Here is a 26076-nt window from a genome sequence, read left to right on the forward strand (position 1 = left end):
TAGAGGTCTGCAAGTCACATGCTCATGGTCTTCACTCTGTTTACAATTCTTACAGCTATTATTTCAGTGGATTTTTACAGTATTCCTGTAACAATAGCCAAGGTAAGTTGAGCAGTAATCTGGCCCTCCTCTCTTTGGGGCACGAGCCCAAGCAGGGAGAGGCAGAGTTCCTCTGCTCCTTCCCAGCCACAAAGCCAGCTTCACTGGCATCAGACTAGTCCTTCCTCCAGCAGAACCGCAGGACTAAGCCTGTTAGCTTCCTCTGTGTCCTCTGGAATTCGGTTACCAGCCTATTCCGAATGCTCTTTCATCTTCTTCCTCTACCTCTGACTAGACTCACTCCTAGGACATTGCTTCCCTCAAAGCCCTTTCAGCGATGTTTCCCCCCCCCCCCCCCTTCCTTCTAAACCAAGAGCCATGGTGCCTGGTGGTGGGCTAGGTCTCCTGTTATACCATTGCCACTTCTAAACCATCTTTCCCCCTCGTAAGGCCTCAACAACTTCAATTTCTTTGAAGCCCACACCATCAGAGTAAACCCACTATCTAGCAGCATTCTTTGAAGATTTTAGTTCCAGGGTCACCATCATGGTCTTCTCCACACCTCCTACTTCTACCATTGCTTGTGGCGATCACGATGCCTTGAGAAACCACTATTTTTCAATATTTTTTTTAAAAATCCTCACCTGAAGATATTTTTCCATTTATCTTCAAATAGAGTGGGAAGAGAGAAACATCGATGTGAGAGGGATACATTGGTTGGTTGCCTCCCACACGACCCCGACCAGGGCTGGGAACGAACCGAAACTGAGGTACGAGCCCTTGACTGGAATCGAACCCGAGACTCCCTGGTCCACAGGCCGACGCTCTAACCACTGACCTAACCCAGCTAGGGCTACTATTGTTTAATGCATGTTTTTATTGACTTTTTAGGAGACAGAAACATCGATGTGAGAGAAAAATTGTTTGTGCCCTACACACCCCCTACTGAGGAACAAGCCCACAACCCAGGCATGTGTCCTGACTGGGAATCAAACCGGTAACCTCTTGGTGCATGGGACAACCCTCAATCCACTGAGCCACACCAGCTGGGCCCATTGTCTATTTTCACTTCTAGTCTCTTCTTCCCGTCTTCCACTCACATGACCATAACCTACATGTCATTACCCGTAACTACACATCTTAAGGTTAAGCATGCCAGTCTGGGACAACCTCATATTCTTCCAACTCCTTTCAATTAGTACTCCTACTCATTGTGTCAACTTGGAACACTTAACCAATTCGTCAGAGAATGCTCTGCTCTTACTAGCTTTGGCTAATCAGGACCCGTCCCTGGATCTGGGAATGGAGGACAGGAAGCTGGGAACATTACTGTCAGCTATATCCCTACATCCCATCTTCGCTCTTTTCTTCCTGCTGAAGTTAGCTGGCAAGGCCCTGATTAAACCCAACCCCTCACCTGCTGGAAATGCTACTTCCCTAGTATATATTTGTTTTCCAATTCTCTAAGACAACTATTTCACAGTCACACACTACATAATGATGTTTGGTCAATGGTGAACCGCTTAGATGGTCCCGAAAGATAATGAAGCTGAATTTCCTCTAAGAAATGGAAGGGTGTGTGGCCTCAGGAATTTCTCTGATGGGATCACTGTGGGGCTTGGCAATAGATCCCATCTCTCACAGCACCCCAGCTGAGTGCACAGATGACATCCCAGTCACTGACCGGTTTAGGCAGAGGAGCCTGTCTTCCAGCCCTCCCAGAGCTACCTTGGTCTTCAGAGAGCATTGCAGTCAAGCCTTCGAGGACCTCAGATCCTGTACAAGGAAACAGGCCCACAGGAGCTACCCTAATAGCTTCAGTAAAAGCTCTGTGTGGCAGTGTGGAGCCAGCCTGCCCCTGTACTTTGGAGTATTTTTTGGTGGTAATGATAGCATGGACAAGTTTTATTTCTTCCATCAATTCAATGCTAGAGAGCCCTTTGAGCCAGACCTGCCTGGTAATGAAGTAAAAAATTTTCCTAAGTCAAATACTGAGTCCTCAGCTCTACACCCCCACCCGCTTATCATGCATACCATGAAGTCCCTTAATCTATTGCTACAACATGCAATAGCCAAAACCACATTGCCATGACAACCCCCTATGTTCCTTTCTCTCTCCATCTTAATTATTCCTCCAGACCCTCAGGCCAAGTTTTACTCCCTCCTTAGTCACTATCATGGTGAGCTACACTTTGACCAGCTGGTTTCTCCTTGGTATTCCAAATCGATCCAGCTAACATCCTGTTGAGGGAGCAGCACTGACACCTTGACATTCTATTTCTGTCCCTGTTAGAAAGCAAGCGGTGGGGAGGGCTTGCGGGAGTTTATGAAACTACAGTAGTGTGCAGTCATGTCCTGGGCCTTCCTTCTCCATTCCGACCCTGAATAACTTCCAGTCCTGCAAGCTCCATTTGCAATGTCCCATACAGGTGTACCCTTTAGTATTTTATACCATATTTTTACTGTGCCCTTTCTCACTATTGTGTACAACAGGTGTGTAGCCTAGAAGCAGTAGGCAATACAATTTGAATATGTGCCTTCTGATGTCCACAACATGAAGCCACTTAACACATCCATGTGGCGAGCAACACGTTCCTGTCCATCTTTTCTAAGACCCACTGAGATGATTTTTAATTTACCAAACTTAAATTGAGTCAGTGGATGAATTGTTATCTCAATCTCTATGAACACAAAAACCTCAATTTTAGTCAATACTTGTGCTTCCTCCCAGATTCTGAAAATAGAATCCTAAATACATTTCCTTTATACTTTTTTTTACTATTATACAGAAATGCTTTAGCCATTTACTGATAAATTACCCATTGACTTAACTACAAACTTTTTTGTTAGCAGTATCATCAATGCATAACATTTACTACCTTTCCAATCACTCTTTCACAATACTGCCTAGGACTACCAATTATGATCAACAAGATGAGAGCAAAGGTAAAAGAACATACCACATGCTGATGGGATATGGCACCCAGTTCCTTACCACTTCCCCATGTAAACTCGGCTCCAGTCATAGGTCTTCTGACGAAAGGGATGAGGTATTTGTAATTATTAAAAGGCTGGAGAAGAGTTGCCAAATGAGGAACCACTGTTGCTCTTGCTGCAAAGCACGCTTCCACCCTCCCATGGCTGCTCCGATCTCATGCTGGGGCCTCTGTGCGGCAGGCCAGTGTTCTAAACTTGCACCCTGGCTGCAAGGATGGGTGTTCTCCAGCTGCTCTTCCCCTCACAGGCTCTCACACAGGGTGAAGGAATTCATCAAAGTGCTGGGTAACAAAACACATATTTTAAAAAGAACCGTTTGCCCTGGCTGGTTTGGTTAAGCAGTCAGAGCCACAGCCCTTGACCAGAATCTTGGACCTTGGTTGCAGTTCATCCCCGGCCCAGGTCAGGGTGGTGCAGGAGGCAACCAATGTCTTACATCGATGTTTCTTTCTCCCTCCCACTCTATCTGAAGATAAATGGAAAAATATAACCCTGGATGAGGATTATAAAAATACAAATTTTTTAAAAAGGCAGAAAAACTATCACAAAGATCTTCCACAGCACCCTTGCCAACACAGACTATTTTCCTAAAAGGCAAAGAATTGGCCCCAAACTTCGAAGAGGAGTTTCAGAATCAAACATCATTTCCCCATTTCATTCACCAGCGCACTGCAGCCTCAGTTCTGAGAGTCCTGAGCACGTCTGGGAAGCACCACCACCACCTGGACTCACAAAGCACCCAACTCTTGGATGTACCAAGCTAGCCTATTCTATATCCCCATCATCTTTTGCCCTGGCCCCCTAAAGTTGGCCAAGGATGATCCAGAATAAGTCTTTTTTTTTTTAATCCTCACCTGAGGACATTTTTCCACTTTTTGTTCAGATAAAGTGGGAGGGAGGGAGAGGAAGAGACAGAGAGAGAAACATCGACATGAAAGGGACACATCGAGTGGCTGCCACCCGCACGACCAAACCAGGTCTGGGACAAACTGCAACCGAGGTATGTGCCCTTAGCGGAAACCGAACCTGGGTCTCTCTGGACCGCAGGCCGGCACTCTAACTGCTGAACCAAAACGGCCAGGGCCAGAATATGACTCTTAACAGTAGTCACCAATTATTTCATAAAGGAAATCAAGGAACATTTAACAAAACATTGTAAAATCAGAGCCAGAACAGGCTTAGGTTACAAGGGAGTTAAGCCCACAGAATTATTTCCCTGTAGCAGCCTTCTCACAGGCATTACATCATTTGTTGTTACCATCTCTTCTGGCCAAAAGCACACCAGGCTCTAAGGCACACATCAGATAACTCTACCACAGGAATAGAAGTGGCTTCCAGAGATTACAATCCAGTTGGTCTCTGCTAGAGGTGACCTGCCCCTGTTACCACTGCCTCCCAGAAAAAGAAACTTACAAAAAGGAAAAGGACCAGATCATCACAGTAAATTATTTTCTAATTTTTAGTATGAGTCCGCAGGCATGTCGCTCACTGATGATTACATATTCTAAGAAATTTCCCCAGATATCTATTATTTTCAGACAGGTTTAAGTTAAGGGTCCTACAAAGGACTATAAACCAAAATAAAACAAGACAGAAATTTACACAAAGACAATTATTTAAGACCTTTATTAACAGGTGCTTGCAGTTTGTTGACTTTTTTGAAAAAATCAAGTTGTAAACTTTTATTACAAATTAAAAATGAGGTTCTTAAAAATCTCAACTTGACCAGATATGAAACAATTTAAAAACCTTTAAAGGTGTATTGAGAAAAACCAGGCTTTTTTTTTCTTTTTCTAAAAAACACGTTTGTCATTACCAAAAAGAGACATCTTTAGATAAAAATAATAAAAACCCCATGCTGCATAGATAATGCAGATAGTTCTAGTTATCTGGTCAACGGGCAAAAAGCAAGCACTTAAGGTCTTCAGCTCCAATCTTTTGTTCATTTCTTATTGCTGGAATTTCATCTTCATTTCTTCTTGTTGGATGACTAAACTGTAAAAGAAAAAAAAAAAATTACCTCGCACAATTCACTACAATGTTCTTTCAGTACACCAAACTGCTCCAGGCTACATCAACCAAGCAGGGAAGACATTCACACACCTCTAACTGGTTTATCCTACCCAAGACAGTGATTTACAACAGGAGTGGACACTGCTGTGACAACATGGTTATGTGTAGGTTTCTGGATGACCTTTGCTCCCAACAAAATAGTACAGAGGGACAAAACCAAAAAGCATCACTGACTAAAAATGCAAATTCCAGAGCAAACAGGTAATTACATGCCTCTCATCATCAAGTAAAAAAGAATTTTTAAATTGTTATGTCAAAGTTGTCATTTTCCCCAGAGAGACTATATTGGTCACCATCATCTAGGTTATTAATTCTAGTTATCCCACTGTTTTGAAAATACAGAATAATACAATGTAATTAACACACTTATTAAGTAGGGGCAAGGTTATCAAGAATTTTCTCAAATGGTGAAATCAGAATATATTTCAGAAAAGTTTGAAAAAACCCTAAATATTCAAGCTACAATGTGAAGTGGGTTTTCCTCCTGCATTAATGAACATTACTCATGACTGCTCAGAGGCCAGAAGGCCATTTAGGCTTCATTAAGGCTAAATTACCCGGATGATGGTAGAGATGGTAAGCCGGCTTTACTCAGCCCCGCCCTGCTCAGCCTCGGGAGCGGATGAATTCTCAGCTGGTGGATCGGCTGCTTTTGTCTCTTTGCCATCTTGTGGTTTAGGGTTTTCTGGGCGTCTGCGTCGGTAATTGAAGTTGCGGCGGTACCGACGTTGAGGTGGCTGCTGACCTTGGGTCTCATCTCCTTGATTTTCCTTATCTTCTTCATTGCCGTCCTCTCTAGGCTGTCTTTGGCGAGGAGGGCCCCTGGAATGAACATTGTGCAAGCTTGCAATGATGAGACCTTCTTCCTTTAACCCACCCACTAGTGCTAACACCTTATCTGGTTCTTTCTGTTTATCAAGTGGTCTGCAAGCAATTTAGCAAAAACAGAAAAGCATATGTGATTCCACAAACTGAATGTGATGACTTTGTACAAGGACTTGGAAGTGTAAATTGGAAGATAAGTATTTAAAACTGGTATTTGGCCTAGCAAACTTTTACCAACAACATAATCTATTACAAAATTAACCATGAAATGACTACACTTGAAGTAATTTTATAACATTAAAATTTTTTTAACATTTTAAAATGGGCTTTATAGTAACTAGGTTTGGGAACAAGTGCTACTTAACTTTTATAGAGAAACATTTGCTTAAAAGGCAGGAAATCAAAGCCAAAGATACCCTCATTCATATAAATGAAAGTACTTGTATAGTCCCTGTGGATATGCATTACATACCACTTCATACCCACTAGGATGGCCATAATCAAAAGGCAGAAAAATAACCAGGGATGGTAAAGATGTGGAGAAATTAGTCTAAAGAAAAGGGCCCGGCTGGTGTTGCTCAGTGGTTGAGCGTCAACTCATGCACCAAGAGGTCGCCAGTTCGATTCCCAGTCAGGGCACATGCCAAATCCCCAAGGGGGGGCGGGAGGGGCGCATGCAGGAGGCAGCCAATCAATGTTCTCTCTCTTCCTTCCTCTCTTTAAAAAAAAAAAAAAAAAAAAGGCAAACAACCCAAGTGTCTATTAAATGATCGATGGAAAAAACAAAATGTGATGTCCATAGAATGTAATCTGACCATACAAAGAAATGCCACATGTCACAACAACATGGATGAACCTTAAAGATAGGTTAAGTGAAAGAAACCAGATAAAAAAAGTCACGTGGAATGCCCGAAATAGGAGAATCCAGAGATAGAAAGCAGGTTAGTGGTAGCCAGGGGCTGGGGTCAAAGTGAATGAAGAAGGCTTTATAGGAAGATGACAAAAAATGCCTGGAACTAAGATATTGGTAATGGCTGCCTGCATAAATAAATAATATAAATAAATCCTGTCCTAGCTCAATGGTTTCAGCAGTTACTTTCTTGCCAACTGTCCTCTTCTGCTGCATTTTGTCGTTTACAAACATGCTCTTATTTCTCATAAGCAAAAATACTTTCTTAATACCACACTTCCTCATTGCTACCTCATTTGTCTTTTCAGCAAAACTCTTGCTGTACTCATTAAATGTCTTTCAATATGCTCCTGGACATATACCAATCAGGATTTCGCCCCATGCGCATGTCATTTCCTAATTATTTGGGAGAAAAAAAATCCTGCTTAAACAGTTTGGAAAGCTCTGCATTCATTAATAGATTTATTGTAAACTTCAAGGCAATTATGTGTTAACATAGCACGTAACTGGCCCTGTCAACTCGTCTATCCATTCAAATGAGATTATTAAGTCAACCTAAGCCAAAAGGCAAACAATAAAACCAAAGCACTCGCCCTGGCTGGTGTGGCTCAGGTGGCTGGAGAGTTGTCCCATACACCAACAGACAGTGGGTTGGATTCCTGGTCAGGACACATGCTGGAGGCAGTTGACTCATGTTTCTCTCCCCTACCCGCCCTTCATCCCTCTTAAAAAAGAAAAATAATTCAGTTGTTGGTATCCACAGATGTAACGGATAGACTGCCACGAGAGCCTCTTTTAGACCAACTTTAAAGGTATCCATGTCTAGGTTTAAAATAGTTTGAACTGTAGTTCAGTTTAACATCAACAAAGCCCAACAATCTGTCAGCATCAAAAACAATCCTCCCCATCTATCTCCAACATGCAGGACGAGGCTAACAACTTCCTGGTGGCTTGATATTAGAAATCCCCAATTTTAGTGAACTAGTTAGCACTCCAGCCCATTTTCATTATTGAAAAATTCAGGATATAAATCAAAAGACACTGGCTATTGCAAAACTCTCATTGTGCATAAACTTACAGATGGTATAATCTCAACTGGGTTTCCCAGTTCCTAAAGTGTCCCCGAGTGCTCCCTCTTTAGTAAACTATATAAAACTCATAGCCAGAAACCTTCCCTCCTGTAGAATCATAATGTATTTTGAAGTCATCTATATTGTATTTTGGGTTCTTTTATAGTAAGAAACTTGTTTTATTTTTTAAATGTTGATTTTTAAAGAGGGAGGGAAAGCCCTGGCTGATTTGTCTCAGCAGTTGGAGCACTGGCCTTCAGACCAGAGTGTCCCATGTTTCGGTTCCCAATAGGGGCATGTACCAAAAAGAAAAGAAAAAAAAAGGAGAAAGATAATGAAAACACACACACACACACCGTCTATAAAGCAGACCCCCCTCATCTATGCAAGCTGTTTTTTTTATTGAGTTTTAGAGATAGAAACATTGATGAGAGAGAGATCATCGACTGGCCGCTTCCTGCATCCCCCCTCCACCCCCCTGGGAATTTGGCCCACAACCTGAGCATGTGCCCTGCCGGGGTATACAATCAGTGATCTCTTGGTCCATGGGTCAATGCTCAACCACTGAGCAACACCGGCTGGGCAATGCAAGTTATTTTTAACCAGAACCAGCAAAAAAAGATGCAAGGAGCACATTCTCTTTTTTTTTTTTTTTTAAATCCTCACCCAAGGACATTTTCCCATTTTTTTTGTTCAGGTAGAGTGGGAGGGAGAGAGGGGAAAAGAGAGAGAGAGAGAAACATCGATGTGAAAGGAACACATCGAGTGGCTGCCACCCGCACGACCGACCAAGGCCGGGGACAAACTGCAACCGAGGCACGCGCCCTTAGCAGGAACTGAACCCGGGTCTCTCAGGACCGCAGGCCGACGCTCTAACCGCTGAGCCAAACCGGCCGGGGCCAAGGAGCACATTCGCAAAGATAACTGACTTTAGCCTGGTTCAACTGGTTGAGCATCGTCCCATGCACCAGGAGAAGTCAGGGTCACCAGTTTGATTCCTGGTCAGGGCACAAGCCCAGGTTGTGTGCTTGATTCCCAGCAGCGGATGTACGGGAGGCAGCTGATCGATGTTTCTAGCTTTTTCTCCCTCTCTCTGAAATCAATAAAAAACATTTAAAAAAAAGAGAGATATAACCAACTTTAGGGTTTACTTCTTAGGCATCTGAGGAAAGAAGTGAAGTGTTAACAGAAAAATGATTCAAAAAGATTGCAGAAGCATGATGCTGCCAAGCCCTAAAATATAATCGGGAAGCTTTAAAATATATAAACCATACCTGCGGAATCGTGGTCTATAGCCCCGATACATATTCTGTCTCACTGGTCTACCTTGTTCTCCTGCACCCTGGTTGTCAGCACCCTGAAAAGGCAATGGAAATCAAGCCAACTGGATCAGTAATGGAGTAAAACACCAATAAGACAAATCCAAAATCTGAATACAGGAGTTAAAAATAAATAAAACCAGTTAGTAACTGTGATTATACTATAAATTAATCATTAATCCTTTTGGTTCTTATTAGAAATTAAGAAGTACTTCCCATTATGATTAATACAGGTCCAGTATAGGGAAGACCAAGAAAATGCTTATAATGCAGTCCTATCAAAAGTTATCACGTACTGTTGTTGATGCCTTTATTTTTTTGGCAAAACTTACCTCCATCACTTCTCCCTGCACAGGAGGGTTGGAATACTGTGGTCGACGCCCATAGGGTCTCCGCATGTAGTAAGGTGGGAACCGTCGCCTGCGATAGGGCCGGCGCTGTTGGGCCTGGCCTTCGGGAGCACTCTCCGATCCCTCATTCTTTTCCCCACTCTCACTGTTCTGGTAATTCTGCTGGTAATTGCGTGGAGGACCCCTGCGACGTGGATAGCGTCTATAATGGTTACGGTCTGCTGCATATTTACTGCCTTGCACTGGAACTCCACCAGGGCCTGTAACATTTGCTGCCTCCGCACCCTACAAAAAGCCATCATATATTGACAATGACAACAAAATTAAGCACATTAAAAAAAATTTACACAGAGCAAATAAAAAAAATAAGGGTCTGTGGCCAGGGGTGCATAGAAATGTTTAAATATTAGTTCCTCACTATTCTGATGAGATTGCCCTCTAACTGCAGCCAGCACATTAGGCTTGATGCACCTGTGTTCATGTGGTCACCTGACCCATCCATCCACATTAGAGCCACCATCCTAACGGATGACATCTCCAAAATATTTCCACACTGAAGTCAAACCTTTACACAAAAAGCATCCTCACCTTTTCTCCTTCAACAACATCAAACTCCACAGTCTCTCCATCTCCTACACTGCGAAGGTACTTCCTGGGGTTATTCTTCTTTATGGCAGTCTAGTAATATCACATTCCAAAAATAGATTAACAGGGGAGAATAATGTGCTTTTTCATTTAAAATGTACCAGAGTCATTATTTTAGCTTGGATATACACTTACAATTAGCTTTAGATAAGACCAAACCATCAATAAATTAAAAAACAGGGACCAGTGCTACCCCCAACCTCAACCAGAATACTCCAGTCTTACAAGGCCCCAGCATTTTACCACTATTTTCCAAACTAAAACAAGTAATTTAACACTAAAGACACAATATATATGCGTATATATTTTTAAATGCTTCTAGCAAAAGCATTGTATGTTGCTTTGAACAAAATGAGGATATCAATCTATCCCCCAAAGACTGCACTTAATAGTAGAAGCTAGCCCACACAGGGCCAGTTTAGATGACAGGCGAGTTTAGTTTTGCATGCTTCAAGTTGACCAGACCAACTTTGTCCCTGTGTTGCCATATCAAACTCAATTACAAATATCAACCAAAATCCCTTCCAACCTGTGATAATACTTCAATGGAATGTAATTCACATGTTATTAACTATACCTTTAAAAAAATTATCTGACTACATGGGACAGTTGGTTATTACCTCCCCACAATACAATAAATCTCACATTTATTTGTTCTCCAAACTGCTACGACAAAGTACAAAGGGAAGAATACCTCACATTGGTGGGTAATACTTCTACAAAGCTCTTCCACACATTACTTATTCTAATTATGACAGATAATGCAAGGTATTGTCCCACACACACCCCCTCCCCCCGCCAATAAAACAGGCTTCAAAAGGTTAGGTGACTTGCCCAGGGTCACAAAGATAAGTGGCAGTTTTTTCTAAATACAGGTCTTGGGACTCCAAATCCCTTGGTCATTCTACTACATCACAGTGGTATCCATTACAGGATCACTCACGCATTTCCATTCCAAAGGAGGCAGGACAACCAACAATCTGAAGCCAATTAAGCTAAGTTGCCCAGAACTGCAGTCTCCTTGATACATCACTAAGACATGAGCAGCCAAAGTCCCAAGAAACAATTAAATGTTGAAACCACTTCCAAAATAAAGAAGAGAGCATATTGGTGACTCCTTGTGGGTCAATACAAGTGGATGACACAACTTCAGCCAAATAATTGATCTCACCTGTCATCTAAACTGTCAAAGTTTTCATACCTTTCATACATAGCCAACTCTAAATTACCTGCAGTCATAGGGGATAGCAGAAGTACGGAGAATTAAAATGCCCAAACTCTTATTTCAGTCAGCATCTTCAACGCCCTCCCCCCAATCTCCCCAAGCCCTTGAGTGATGCTAACAGGTAGCAAGACTTGTCAGTTTTGTGCCTAAGTCTGCAAATTCCTTTGAATGTGCAGAGAGGAAGTAAGAAACAGGTGAGTTGGCATTCAATTTTATAAAACAAACACTTGTTTAAATAACGTTTTGTCCGAGCAGTCCCATATTTAAAATTTAAACGTTTCCATACTTATAACTCACCCTGTGATTGTCTCATAGGGCTCTGGATATTCTAGAAAGTGATCTGGCTTCCCCGATTGCCAGTGGATGCTGTATATAGGACACTTCAAGAGAGCTACAAAGCACCAACCTAAGACAGCCCTCCTTAAGTACATACATTGCCACCCAAGCTCACACTAACTTGAAAAAGATGTGTGTGTGAAAATTGACTTGAGTTTTGTGATGTTTTAATTACAGTATAAATTAGTGGTTAAAAGTTTTCAGAGTGATTTTCAATATAAGCTGACATTCTTAGTGAAAAAAGAAAACCAGAGCACATATGCCCTATCCATTGCATACCCATGAGGATATTCAAATCCAATGGAACCTATGATACTCTGGGGTACTGAGATATTAGTGTTCATTTGGTAGTGGCTTTCGTTAATAATCAAGTCCTTAATGCTCAAGCTCTTTCTAAAATATTTTCCTCAAATGGTACTTGAGAAAATACAGCATGGAGAAGCTACCCTGTTCATTTTTTCCCTCTCAAACCACTAAAGTTAATCCAAAAACTATTTGAATAATTACCAACTTTGCCACACTGCCTCTTCATTTAGCTTTAAAATAGTGAGGGTTTCTAAAACTTCCAAGCTAGCCAAATGTCGCCACAGGTAAAAACATATCTTACCCATTCAAAGTGCTTTGGAATAAACAGAAGGATGTATGTTACACTTCACTAGTTTTCTAGCATTCATTTTAAATTAATGCCCTCCTGCAGCTTTGTCCTACACCTTCTCCATGATTACTATGTTCTGTCCTCACCAGAGTTAAACCTGACAGCATTTGAAACATCTTAAAGTTCAAGTTTAGGTTAATGGGAGGGTTTTTTTGCTCATCTGAAATTAGGTTTAGAAATTTAGTGTAATGACTTGAGTAATTCAACATTTTAAAAAGCTGTAACTATTAACAAAACACCAATTTGAAACACCTATCTTAATTACGTGAACTGCCAATACAACGTTTCAATATACACATTTAAGCATGCTACCACTCTTATAGGAATTAAATAAATTGCTTGGTGGCTGGATTTAACATTGTTTATGTGAGGATCAATAATTGAGAAGACCCCCTTCCCTTTTCTTCTCAAAAGCCTTTTCAGCCAAGCATAAAATATCCACACAAGCACCCACCTGGTGTACAAATACATCTTCCTTGGTGTCATTCCTGCAAGACAGAGAACCAAGTTGAACAAGTTAAAAATGGAAATACATTTCATGTTGCAAAAGATTAAGAATACATCAGGTCCTTTTATGCATCTCCCCTCTATTTTTCCTACTATTATAGATTTTTGGGCTGCCAACCAGCCATTAGGAAATTTAAAAACAAAACAAAACTAGTAAGCCACTATTTTTGCTTTAATAAAATAGTTGTTAACCTCAGCACCTGTAGGATAAAACAAAGCCCAAGAAGCCCAAACCTGAGCCGGTAAGCGATTAAGTAGAAGTGACTAGCAACAGATATCGTCACTCCTTATCCTACTAAATATTACCAATGTTCCAGCACACCTCACACTCTTACCTCGAGAGCACAGTTACTAACTTAGGGAGACCACAAATAAATTTCTTTCATTACTAGCTTCCTTCTTTCTCACTTAATCCTCAGTTATTTCCTCTTAACCATTTTCTATTCCCAACTCTCCCTGAGGTAAAAAACAAAACAAAAACAAAAAAACACTAAAACCCCCACAGAATGTACACTAGAGCGATCCTAATGTCAACTATAGACTATAGATAATAATGATGTGCCCATGAATGGGCATGGGGTATATGGGAACTCTGTTTTCTGCTCAATATTGTCATGAACCTGAAATTGCTCTCAAAAATATAAGTATTAATTTTTAATTTTTTTCCTGTATTGATTTTAGATAGAGAGAAAGTGAAGAGAGAGACAGAAACATTGATGAGAGAGAACATCAATGGGCCTCCTCCTGGATCGGGCCCACAACCTGGGCATATGTCCTGACCAGGAATAGAACCAGCAACCTCCTTGGGGCATGGGTCAATGCTCAACCACTGAGCTACACTGGTCAGACTTTTTTTTTTTTTTAAAGTATTAATCTTTTAAAATCCACCACAATGATGTACAAACATGGATACCACCAATATCCACATCATTCATGTGGCAAGCATTATACTGGAGAACTAAGCAGGTAAAGACAAATTAAACTTCCCACTAGCACACATAACCCTCTTGGCTTCATATTAGGCACCATTTCACACCAATCATTAGTACAGTCAAACTATTGATAAACAGTTTCCATTATGTTTGCTTTAGACCTTATTATATAGGTAGAGAAGCCAGTAAAGGCTTTTAGGTAGAGGAATGTGACACAATACAATTATCGGATATTAAAACCCAGTGGCTGCTATTATGGAAAGTAAGTCTGAAGCCAGAGGTGCCCAGTTAGTTACAAAGTTACTCCCAAAGTCTAGACCAGGACTGGACTAAGGAGCTGTGTGTGATGGAGTGTATTTGATATGTCTTGAGGTAAAATGGGAAAAACTTTGTGAGTTAAAAGTGAGGGGGAAGTGGACAATTACTTGCATTTTTAGCTTGGGGGCTGGCGTAAGGTGATGATACCACAAGCAAGAACTACTGGAGGAGAAAGAGATTTCCAGACTGCTGAGTTCTCCCACCCTCTTCATTGTTAGTAAACTAGAGTGAGAGGGCTAACAGTTCTAGTGTTTAATGACAAAAGGAACACTAGATGGACTGGTGTACAGACTGTTGGGCTCCTTGGTGATCCATGGAGCAAAGCATATACCTAAGAATCTACATAAGCTTGGAATACCATTAACACAGGGATATTTAATTTATGTGAACAAGACTATTTTAATTCTTTAAACCAAAAACCCACACACAAACCGCAAAAGCTGTTCAAGGCATGTGACTGAAAACTGAGCTTACAAGCTAGCTGATTAGGAACACCTAGGAAATTAATGGCTGGTTATAATGTCCATCTATGAACAGGCTATTCAGTGATGAATAGCCATCACTAATTAATTTTCATGTCCAACATGATGGATTTTCAAGCTCTAAGGCAGTGGTTTCTCAACCTATAGGCTGCACGACATTTTCACAGGGGTCGCCTAAGATATAACAGTAGCAAAATTACAGTTACGAAGTAGCAACGAAAATAATTTTATGGTTGGGGGGTCACAACATGAGGAACTGAATTAAAGGGTCGCAGCATTAGGAAGGTTGAGAACCACTGCTCTAAGGCGACAAAAAAATTGGTAGAAAATGTAGAAAACAAGTAGAGAAAAACAGGAAAGGTGGGCAAAGTCTAGAAGAGTAATTCTTAACAGGTGCAGTACTGACTACCACAAGGCGTTTCAAGTTGTTCCAACGACAGGGGACACTATTTGAATTATGGGTAAAGGGTGTCAGGCTTGCTGGATGACTAGGTAAAAAATTATGTGGTATCCTACTTGACCTTCATGTAAGCAAATTTATTATTTGATTTTAAAATCTAGCTTTTTTATTGTTTTAATATGCATTAACTATACTATATATGCAACTTCCATGGAGAGGGATTTTTAAAATTATTGATCGATGATAATGCTGCTAGTGTATATGGGTAGCCAATACAATGCCTTTAAAAAAAAAATCAATCTCTATTTGTGGTAGCATTGACTATTCGTCATGTTGTGTCTTCTAATGAAGTTGCAAATAGGTATTTACATATCAAAACATTATATACTGCAGTAAAAATAAATAAAAGTTGCCCTGGCTGGTTTGGCTCAGCGGTTAGAGCATCGGCAGGTGGACCAGAGTCCCAGGTTCAGTTCTCACTAAGGGCACGTACTTTGGATGCAGTTTGTCCCTGTCCTGGTTGGGGTCGTGTGAGTGGCAACTAGTCAATGTGTCTCTCTCACACTGGTGTTGCCCCCCCCAATCCGAAGATAAATGCAAAAGTGTACTCAGATGAGGATTAAAAAAAAAAAGTTTAACTATGAATTTTATTTCTGGGTTGTAGACAGTATTAGGGCTACAGCAACAGGGTGGTAGAGCATTATGGTCCACAAGGCCTCCAGGGAGTAAGCCCCTAGCACCACCAAGCCCCAGCAAGAAAGGCTCTTGGCTCTCAGTGAGTCCTTGCCCCAAAAGATCCGTCAACACACAGAGAATCTCCTCATCTCCAGTTTCCATCCCAAACCCCCTAAAGAAGGGGAGGAACTTAGGGAGCCCCTACCTTGCACCCCAAAAGGAAAAAGTACAAGGCAACACACACAAAATAATGTCATCTCCTGGAAAACAGCTCAGTTGGACCTCTACACCTGCAGTCCACATCCCTGGATTCAACCACCAGGGCAGGGAAAAAGGGGGGAGGCAAGGGGGGGAGAAGAGTGTTAACATAGTTAAGACTATGGTTGTCATCTACGCTGAATGAAAACTTAGACATTTTTCTTGTCATTACTACCTAAACACAGTAAAACATCTACTTGTATAGCATTTACTTTATACAGCCACGCATTGCTTAACAAATGCGAAATGCATTACTAGGGGATTTTGTCGTGCAATCAGTGTATTTACACAAAACTAGGCTACAAACCTGTACAAGATGTTACTATAGGCAACTGGAAACACAATGTTAAGTATTTGCCTATCTAAACATAGAAAAGATAACCGTAAAAATACTGTGTAAAAGATTAAAAAATGGTACCCCTGTACAGGGCACTTAAATGGAGCTTGTAGGACTAGAAAGTACTCTGGGTGAGTCAGTGAGTGAGCGGGGAGTGAATGTGAAGGCCTAGGGCATTACCGTACACACTACTTAAGACTTTTGTAGTAACACTTAGCTTAAAACACAAAAACTTTGTACAGCTGTATAAAAATATTTTCTTTCTTTATAACCTTACAAGTTTTTTGGTTTTTAATTTCCTTTCAACCTTTTAAACGTTTTTGTTAAAAACCAAGACAAACACGCACATCAGCTTAGACTTACACAGGGTCAGGATCAACATTTTGGCCCACCTCCACATCTTGTCCCATTAGGAGGTCCTCAAGGGAAATCATAGCACGGAACCTACTGAAGTACCTGCTTGAGAAGGTGTCCCTCTTTTCAGAAATTTGTGGTTTCTTTTTTCATCACAGACTTGCTTGTAAGCAGAAAATGCACAATGAACACCCCTCTCTATTTTTTTTTTTTGGTATGTGCCCCTAGCAGGAACTGAATCTGGGACACTCTGGTTTGCAGGCTGATGCTCCCAACTGCTGAGCCAAACCGGCCAAGGCATGAACATCCCTCTCCATTAATGAAAACCTTTTGGTGTTTTTTTTTGGGGGGGGGGGGGCGGGGGGGGCGGAGGTGGGCGCATCTTTTCAAACTTTTTAACAAAACTGTTCAGGTCGCCCTGGTCAGTCTGGCTCAGCGGCTGGAGCGTTGGCCTGTGGTCCAGAGAAATCTGGGTTCGGTTCCTGCTAAGGGCACGTACCTCAGTTGCGGTTTGTCCTCGGCCCTGGTTGGGTAGCGCAGGTGGCAACCACTGGATGGGTCCCTTTCACGTTGATGTTTCTCTCTCTCTCTCTCTCTCTCCCTTCCTCCCACTGTATCTGAACAAAAAATGGAAAAAAGTCCTTGGATGAGGATGAAAAACAAAAACTGTTGAGGTCTGCAAAAGCTTCTGCTAAACCCTTCTTCACTGTGAATTTTCTTGGATGGGGGGGGTTCCCTGTTTTCTCCTATAGTTTTCTTTTCTCTTGCCTGTTCTCCAACTGTGCACTCCTGTCCCCGCTCCAACTTCTCATTAGTCAATTTCTCAGGAACCTCATATCTAGGAGCTCCTCAATGGCACCCCCACATCCACACCCAGATTCAAGTTGTTTACCATCTCAACCAGTCTTGAGTTTTGCAACCTTTGCACTAAGATGTTGTGACATTTACAAGGACACTAGGCAATAGGACTTGAGCATCCTCAGGATTTTGGTATCCAAGGGGGCCCTTGAAACCAATCCCCATTGGATACTGGACAACTACATGTAGAAACCAATACAGGTTCACAAATGACGTCACGTTAAGCAACACAGTACTCATTAATTCTGTTGACACCAAACCAGCCTACTAGGAAATATAGCACATCTCCCCTCCATCCAGTTTTGCTTTCTGCGGTCTGAAAATATTAAATAGAAAATTCCAGAAATAAAAAATTCCTAAGTTGAAAATTATGTGCTGTTCTGAGTAGTGTGGTCAAATCTTATCTTGAGAAACCTGGAATATATTCCCCACAGATAAGGGTGGATGGGGAGGGGAAAACTACTGCATCATGACCAAAGTGCAACTGGATTTTAGAAAGATATTTGACAGCAACAAGTTCAGTTTTTAGCCAAGATAGAATGCTATGGTTTAGATGCATTAAATCAATCTAGCTGCAACTTGTTAGATGACTACCCAGAAATTCAAGGCACTAACAGAAGGCGAATTTTTTAGTCTTCATTCTACTATTAACAGCTGTGTAACCCTGGAAAGCTGCCTCCTTAGTGGATCTTTATCTTCACCTGCAAAATGGGAAAAACTAAACCAGATACATAACAGCTTACATTACTAAGGGTGCCAGATACTGTGCCAAGTGATTTAACTGTCTGTATCATCCAATCCTCACAATCCTAGATGCCATTATTAACTCACTCATTGTACAAATGAGGAAAATGAAGCATGTACAATTTGACTCCACAAGCCCTGGTCTTTATTGAGAACTCAAAAAGGACCAGTTTGGAAACTGGCATATGATTTCCCCAATTATCTGAAAGAACAAGAACAAGCATCCTTGATACATTCCCCTGTAGTATACAAAGTTATTCCATGTAATTAGGCCAGGGCTCTGCTATACATCACCCCCAATCCTTTAAAAAGGTAAAAACCATTATTAGCTCACAAGCCATACAAAAATAGCTGCGAGTGGTAGTTTGTTGATCCCTGATCTACAGTAATACTAGAAAAACCATTCAACCCAATGCAGCAATTGAATTACCAAAAAGGACTTTCTACATATTATAGTATGTTAAGCCACACTATTCAAATGAGGCACAGGGGGCAGGCAGTATCATAGAGCACAGTGGTTGAGAGCTCCTTACCAGAACCACTGGAAACCAAGACTGGAATGATGGCTATTCCATTCCTAACCACATGATCTTGGGCAAGTTGCCTTACTTGTAAAGTTGGTACTTTACACCTAGTTAATGTTTGATAATTATCATTTTTTAAAAACCTAGTGAAGGTCACGCTATAATCAAACCTATGCTCCTATACTGCTGCCACTTGAAATAATTTTACTTGAAGTACATTTTCTAGAACTGCTGCCCAATAGAAATAAAATACAAACCAAATATCTAAGTTTGTTTTCTAGTAGCCATAATAAAAAGTAAAAACAGGCAAAATTAATTTTTCCTTTTATCCTCACCCAAGGACATTCTTTCATTTTTTGTTCAGATAGAGTGGAAGGGAGGGGGGGAGGACGGGACGGACATCGAAGTGAAAGGAACACATCGAGTGGCTGCCTCCCGCATGGCCCTGACCCAAACAGGGCCAGACAAACTGCAACTGAGGTACGCACACCTAGTGGGAACTGAATCCAGGTATCTCTGGACAGCAGGCCAATGCTCTAAACGCTGAGCAAAACCATCCAGGGCAATTATTTCAACACATGTAGTCAAAATAAAAAACTGAAATGTTACATTTCTTTTCATATTAAGTCTTTATAATCTGACATGTATTTTATAAGTACAGCTACGGTATTGGACAACATAGATCTTACTAGTCCAACAGTGTCATTCTATGTATCACCAGTCAGTCATCCCATTTGCCTACAGCAAGTGCTGGCTTTGCTATCCTCTTCTAGTCCACCTCTTTTGTTAATAAGGACTTTATTTACTACTGAAAAACACAGCTGGCAGTTTTTTAAAAACCTATCTAGAAATAGGATAGTATTGTCAGTCAGTAAATGAGGACACAGTACTGACTTCAAGAAAAAAAAAAAGAACCACACAGATAGCAAGAGGCTGAAGGAAAAAAAAAACCAAAAACATTTTAAGTTAGGAGAATGCTAAAAAAAAAAAAAAAAGGAAGAAATCCTGCTGGGATTTAAAGAAAACGAAGTGTCTTAATAGTTCCTACTGTAACACAATGAAGGTAAAAACATGTACCCAGTACGATACTATACCAGACCTATCCAGATTTAAGTTTTACTATTCTAAAAATTTTAGGAAACATTTCTTTTGGGGGGGTGTCAATTCACGGCATTGGTTAAAATGAGACCTACCATACAAGCTTATCTGGCCATAACTAAATGCTACTTATTAGCTTGTCGTGGACTACCACACCAAGCCAATTTTAACACCTTATTTTGCCCACTGAATAAATTTATAACTCTTAGGTTACAAAAACAAACTCCAGGATTTTATCATCTGTATGCTCCATAATCCAAAGTATCCAAATATCAATTTTCAAGTCCTACAGATGGCTGTAAGATCACAAATCCCACTTACTGTCTTATTTGTTCTCTATTAAAGCACTCCACATACCTAGCACACTCCTATATCCTACGTTATCTTTTACCATTCTGCCTGCTTTTAGTGAGCTAGACTGTAGATGCTTCCAAAGGCTGAGATTTGGAGGGTAGAAAACTCAGCAATTATTACAGACCCACTACTAGGAAAGCAGAAGGTGAATACATCAATTCTCTAGTCTAGATTTTAAGATGAAGAGATTTTTTACATTTATCAGTGGCTAACATAAACCAGCAATAAATCAATCCTGAAGTGCTCTTTATGCAAGTCATTCTCTTAAGAGCCCCAGCTCTGAAGAAACCAATACGTTTTGAGACATGACTTGGGAACTACTTAAATATCTTTTTATGCCTCCCCTGCCCCCAAATCCATACCTTAGCAACACACCACCAAGTCTTGAAGCCTTCCCCAGTGCACACAGCAACTAGTCAATTACATTATAGACTACCCATGACTTTCAGGGCTTATAGATTTCATTGGGATCAAGTTATTATCAGTCTGACTTGAACAAACCAAGAGACTTGGTTATCATTTTTCACAGGTTCACAAACTTTTAAAATTAAGAACCATATAATATCTAAGACTTTGTAGGGTCACAGACGCTGTTGTACATTCTTTTTTTTAAAACCTTTAAAAAGGATAAAACCCATTCTTAGCTTGCAGGCCATATAAAATCAAAACAAGATTTAGAAGTGAAATTAAGGCCTGATGTTCTCTCTTTAATTCCTTAATTGCCTCTCAATATTAGCTATTAAGCAAGTCCATTAATTTGTAAAGCCAATCTGTACACTAAACTGGTACTATTATAGCAATACCTAATTACATGAAGCAGGCAGTGAAAGTAGAAAGCTTTTCAAGTCTGAGAACTGGTAGTCAGCACACAGGAGCTCCAGTGACATGCTAGAGATCATTTAGGAGTCTTTCAATAGCTAAGAATAGCCACCCTAAGAAATTATCTGTAACTATGTGGACAACAACCAAATTGAGGATGACTAGGGCCTATTTTCAGAGACAGTATACATAACAGTAGTCAGTGAACACAAACTCTGGAGTCAGAAAATCAATCCAGTTCAAATCCCAGCTCTGCCAATTACTAGCTAGTCTCTTCCTGGGGCAAGTTTACTCAACCTCTCTGTGCCTCAGAATGGTATTTGTATCTCAAAGGTTTGAGGATTACATGGCTTGGTTTATTTAAGGCATTTAAGTAAATTCAAATATATATACAAAGGCCTGGCAGGAAGGGAAGTCAACAGGAGAAAACTAAGCCTGACAGACTGTGGTAAAGAAAAAGAATGTATACTTCATTTAAATGGGGTAATAATATTCCTAACCAGTTGAATTTTTATTTACATGGGATTACAGGCCCTAAAGCTAAAATTCGGATCTTAAAAAATAATAACCTGTATATCTTTGGTGCTATCAACTGAATTTTAAATGTAATTAATTACATTTCTTTTTAAGACAATGTATTGTCCAAGCAAAAAAACCTGGAGAAAGATTTAGCTACTAGGTCACCAGTTTGTGACCTCTGCTCCAAATTCTGTGACCACCCTAAAACTTTAGATTAATCAATCCAGCATTTTAAGTACTCTGGAGAACAGAAAAGTGTTTATATTCTGGTCATTATAAAAGATGCATGTCCCATTGAAAATAAATTGTTACTGACTCATGCCAACCTTTTACAAGTTTGGTGAGCACGGATTAAACCACAACAGTTGGAAGTAAAAGACAAAATCAAGTTTCTAGTTTAAAAAGGCAAAAAGGTTCAAATCTTGAAACCACTGACCCCTGTGTGCCATTCTTCTAATGACATCTCCAACAGCTCTGAGTTCAGTTTTTCATAATAAAATAAAAGATAAGGGGAAGTGAAGATAATAAACCCCTCTGGTCACACAATCCAATTATCTTTTGCAGACTCAGTACACAAAGAGCTAAATTAATTTCTCAGAAAAACTAGATGAAAAAGCACTTGTGTGTGTCTCACAGCCCGCCCCATGTCTCCTGGCAGGTCTGCATACTGAACCAACTGTTAGCCTCAAGAACTTGAGTTAAGACATACATTTTCCCTTAATCAAGGCAAACCAAACCTCTCCTGCTCTTAATTGCTGTCAGATTTTAGTGTGTCCTATTCAAGCTTCAGAATCACTGAAATGGCCAACTTAGAAATATAAAGCACATTTGAACCAGTTAACTTGACAAAACAGTTGATATTTGCACAGTCCAAACAAAGGCTTATGAAAAACAATTTACATTTAACTTGCCCTGGAGGATGACCAATTGAGTTGATTTCAAGTCAGAACAGAATCATTCAAGCAATGGCATTTCATAAAATAAAAATTTAGAAATGTAAGGAACTACTCTTTCATCTTGGATAGCAATTGTTCACTTGAAAAGTATCATGACCTATATCCATACAACAAAATACAGCAAAACAGAAGGCACATACTACAATTTTTAAAGCACACACAAACTATAATCTAACCACTGAAAAGGCTGCAAATCACAGTCCCTTCTGTGCACACCAGTGATATCCTATGATTACAATGGGTCAAGGTTAAAAAGCAATATTTCTCAAGGTATGACCCACAAGCCATAACCACCTGAAATTGTTAAAAACGTAACCTCGAACCAACGAATTCAAGCTTCGAAGGAAGAGCTCAGGAATTTATTGTACCCTTTCCAAGTAAGCACACAAATTCAAAAACCACTGTTAAGGGTTAGGCCTGTAAGATGGAAATACTAACATGAATTGCTAACAAATCCAGAGATCAATCAACTAAAAAATGGTTAATTATAAGCAGCAAAGCATACCCTACCTTCCTCACTAGTAACCCATTACCAATAAACTGATGAAAAATGTAGCCTTGGCCTGTCAGGAAGGCTGACAGTGTAAGAACAAATAGAAAATTCCTAAAGGTTTTGGGACAAAATGTTTCCCCACAACTGCAAACATGGAAAACTGACTATCAGTGCTTACAATTTCTTTTGCTCCCCCCAACAATACTTTAAGGTTGAGTAAGAATGGTTTTTCATCAGCCAATTATGTCTGTCTTTAAACTTGATCTTGGCCCATTTGATTTCCTGTAGTGTTGTCCATTTCACAAACATTTGGCATTACTTCTTGTGTTCTTTTAAACCTCTAGTTATTTGATGCCTCCAAAAGCAGGAATGTAAGAAAATGCTGAGACAACTGCTCCATGCCAATACTACTATTAACACACAGGGGCACTACACCCATGGAGCTGCACTACTAGCCTTGGCAGCCATCTTGAAAATGATGCCCGGCTCACAAGGGAGACCATGCAGAGTACTGAGTAAACTGCACCTTAGCATCACTGTTGCCACCTACAATTCAAAGCATTATTCCTAAAGATGTAGTTTGTGCCTTTACCTTCAAATATGAAGAAAACTGTTACTAGGGACTAAGACCACGCTATTGAGCTACAACCAAAGCTTTAATAAAATTGATCTTAACAGGTATAATTTGGGGACATGCTACTTACACTATGAGCAAATGAAAACAATTGTTGCCAAAGCAGTCCTAAAATGAAATTCATCTAAGGCATTCAAACCGCCTATATTGAAACGGTAAACAAAGACAACAAACCTTTAGTCAAGATGACCGCTCCTCATACACTTGCATTGTTAAATCATGTTATCTCCAAAGATTAAAAAGTTGTAATGACCTGTACACACCAACGGGTCATACTTTCAAATACCAGTTTCAGTAACGTATAAAATGATGACAAGCATAAAAATGCGGTGGGTCCCAGTCTAACAGAATTATACTACATTAGTTTTACCAGTCTGCCCTGTTAGGAAACGGCTCACTCATTCCGCCTGCCTTTTAAATTGCATTGTACCACAACGAGCCTTTTAAATTAGCTTTAGATTAATATTTAGTTGTAAAACAGTCTCTACACCCACGAATCCCTTCAGTCATCAAGGAAAACAAAAATCCCACTAACAACACACCAGAGGCAGCAACCCAAATCCGCAAAGCCTGCAGCTTGGAGCAGAGCGTGCAAGAGGTAGGACGGTCAGCTCACCTGTTGATGAAACCATATCCGTTTCTTACATTGAACCATTTTACTGTTCCCAAAACCTTCGTTGCTGGAGAAGGAAAAAAAAAAACCCACGATTACCAGACACCCTTTTTTAAACCGCCAGGCTTCAGCATCCGGTCCCTCGTGCTCTACCCGGTGGCGGCCCGCGGCCACCTGACAGCCCTTCTCTTTAGACCCCGTTAGGGGGCCGTGCTCCGGGCCCACGGTACCTCGGCGGTCCACGTGGGTGAGCTCGAGGCCGCCGGGGCGCGGGCCCCAGCTGGGTGCGTACGGAGACAGCGGGCGGGGGCTGCGGGGCGCACAGCACGTGAGGGAAGGGGAAGCCGCCCGGCCCACTCCGGCCTGCGTAGGCGGCGCGCCGCGCCCTCAGGGTACACGCGGAAGGGAACGGGTGGGGGACGGAACAACAGCAAGTGGGCCATAGCGCACGCGGCCCGCGGGGAGGGAAGGACCCCGCCGCACACGCGGTCGGTGGCGCGCGGCCTCCCGAGGGGGAGGGGCGCGCGGCCACGCGGGGTCCAGGGGCGCGGGAGGTGGCGCGCGCGCGCCTGCCGGGCACGCGGGCCGGCGTCCGCGAGGGCGCAGGCCTGGGGGAGGGGCAGCCGCGCGCTGCGGAGTCGGTCCCCGCCGGCTCGCCCCGCTTCGGGTAACGGTTCCGCCGCCGGCCCCACCCCTGTCCCCGTCCGGCTCTTACCGATGACCTTCTTGTCCCCGCCGGCAGGCGCCGCCGATGTGAGGCCGCCCGGGGCGCCGCTCCCTGCGCCGCTGCCCGTGGTGCCGGGCTTGGTGTCGGCAGCGCTGAGGGTGGGGGCGGCGGGGGGGGCGGCGGGCGGCTGCTGGGTCTCGGCCTCGCTGCTCATGGTTGCGGTGATGGTGACTGGGGCCGGCTGCGGCAGCTGCGGCTCCTCCCGGGGTGTGATGGTAACTAGGCCGGCGGCGGCGGTGGGGCTGTTCAGGGCTCTCTGGGGTCCGCTCTCCGCTCCCGCTACCGATCGAACTAGCGAGAATGGCGGGACGGGCGGGATAAGCCCTGCGATCGACCCGCCCTAAGCATCGTTCACTGGTCAGGAGTGCTGTCAATCTGGCCACCTGACCCTAACTCCTGACTTATATTGGCTACTACTTTATCACTCCTCCACTTTCATTGGCTCTTAGGCGGCTAATTCGGCCGACCTACAACCGTTCCTGCCTCCGCCGCCGCCATAGAGACCGGAACTAGAATTAGAGTCACCACGAGAACCATAGAGTACCCGAGAGGACGGGCAGAGAGAACGTGACTTTCACGAGGCTGTAGCACGGGCGGGCTGCAGGTCCCGGGTTGTGTCCTGGTTGTAGAAAAGGCACGGCCAAATGCCTGAGCTGGGATGACCCGCCCACAGAAGCGCTTGGAAGGGGGCCGTCGACACCTTAGCCGTTGTAGAAAGGCCTCCCTCCCTGCTCCGAATATGGTCCTTGTGACCTCAGACCATTACTGCGAATGGAGCAGCCCTTTCTACAATGGCCGTGTACGCGCGGCACAGCCGAGGGTTTCTGAAACAGACCTAAACGCACGCATTCAAAGAGCTCCCGTTTTCAGCGGGGCAGTCACCTTGGAGCGACCACGTCGGCTCTCGCGCTGCCCCTGCTAGGCATATTTAGGGCGGAGGGCGGGGGCGTATTCCTTGAGGACCTGCTTTAACATCCATCTTACCAGGCACTTAAGGACTGCCTTGTTAAGTATTCACCTCTTTTTGTAT

General features: G+C 42.2%; 1 protein-coding gene across 2 annotated transcripts; it reads right to left on the reverse strand.

The window, feature by feature from the left end:
- Positions 1–4644: 4644 nt before the first annotated feature.
- YBX1 (Y-box binding protein 1) lies at positions 4645–25352 on the reverse strand. Of its 2 annotated transcripts, XM_036256315.1 has the most exons (8): positions 25035–25351; positions 24323–24386; positions 12899–12932; positions 10172–10261; positions 9566–9868; positions 9189–9271; positions 5667–5931; positions 4645–5031 (listed from the first exon to the last, which is right to left on the reverse strand). In XM_036256315.1, the coding sequence occupies exons 1-7, from the start codon at positions 25198–25200 to the stop codon at positions 5697–5699; spliced, it is 975 nt and encodes a 324-aa protein (XP_036112208.1). In that variant the 5' UTR covers positions 25201–25351; the 3' UTR covers positions 4645–5031; positions 5667–5696. The 2 variants fall into 2 exon arrangements, with proteins under 2 accessions (XP_036112208.1, XP_036112209.1); XM_036256316.1 differs by lacking the exon at positions 10172–10261 and having other exon boundaries at positions 25035–25352.
- Between the last annotated feature and the right edge of the window lie 724 nt (positions 25353–26076).

This window comes from Molossus molossus, unplaced genomic scaffold (genome assembly GCF_014108415.1).
Source record: "Molossus molossus isolate mMolMol1 unplaced genomic scaffold, mMolMol1.p scaffold_m16_p_12, whole genome shotgun sequence".
Lineage (NCBI taxonomy): Eukaryota > Metazoa > Chordata > Mammalia > Chiroptera > Molossidae > Molossus > Molossus molossus.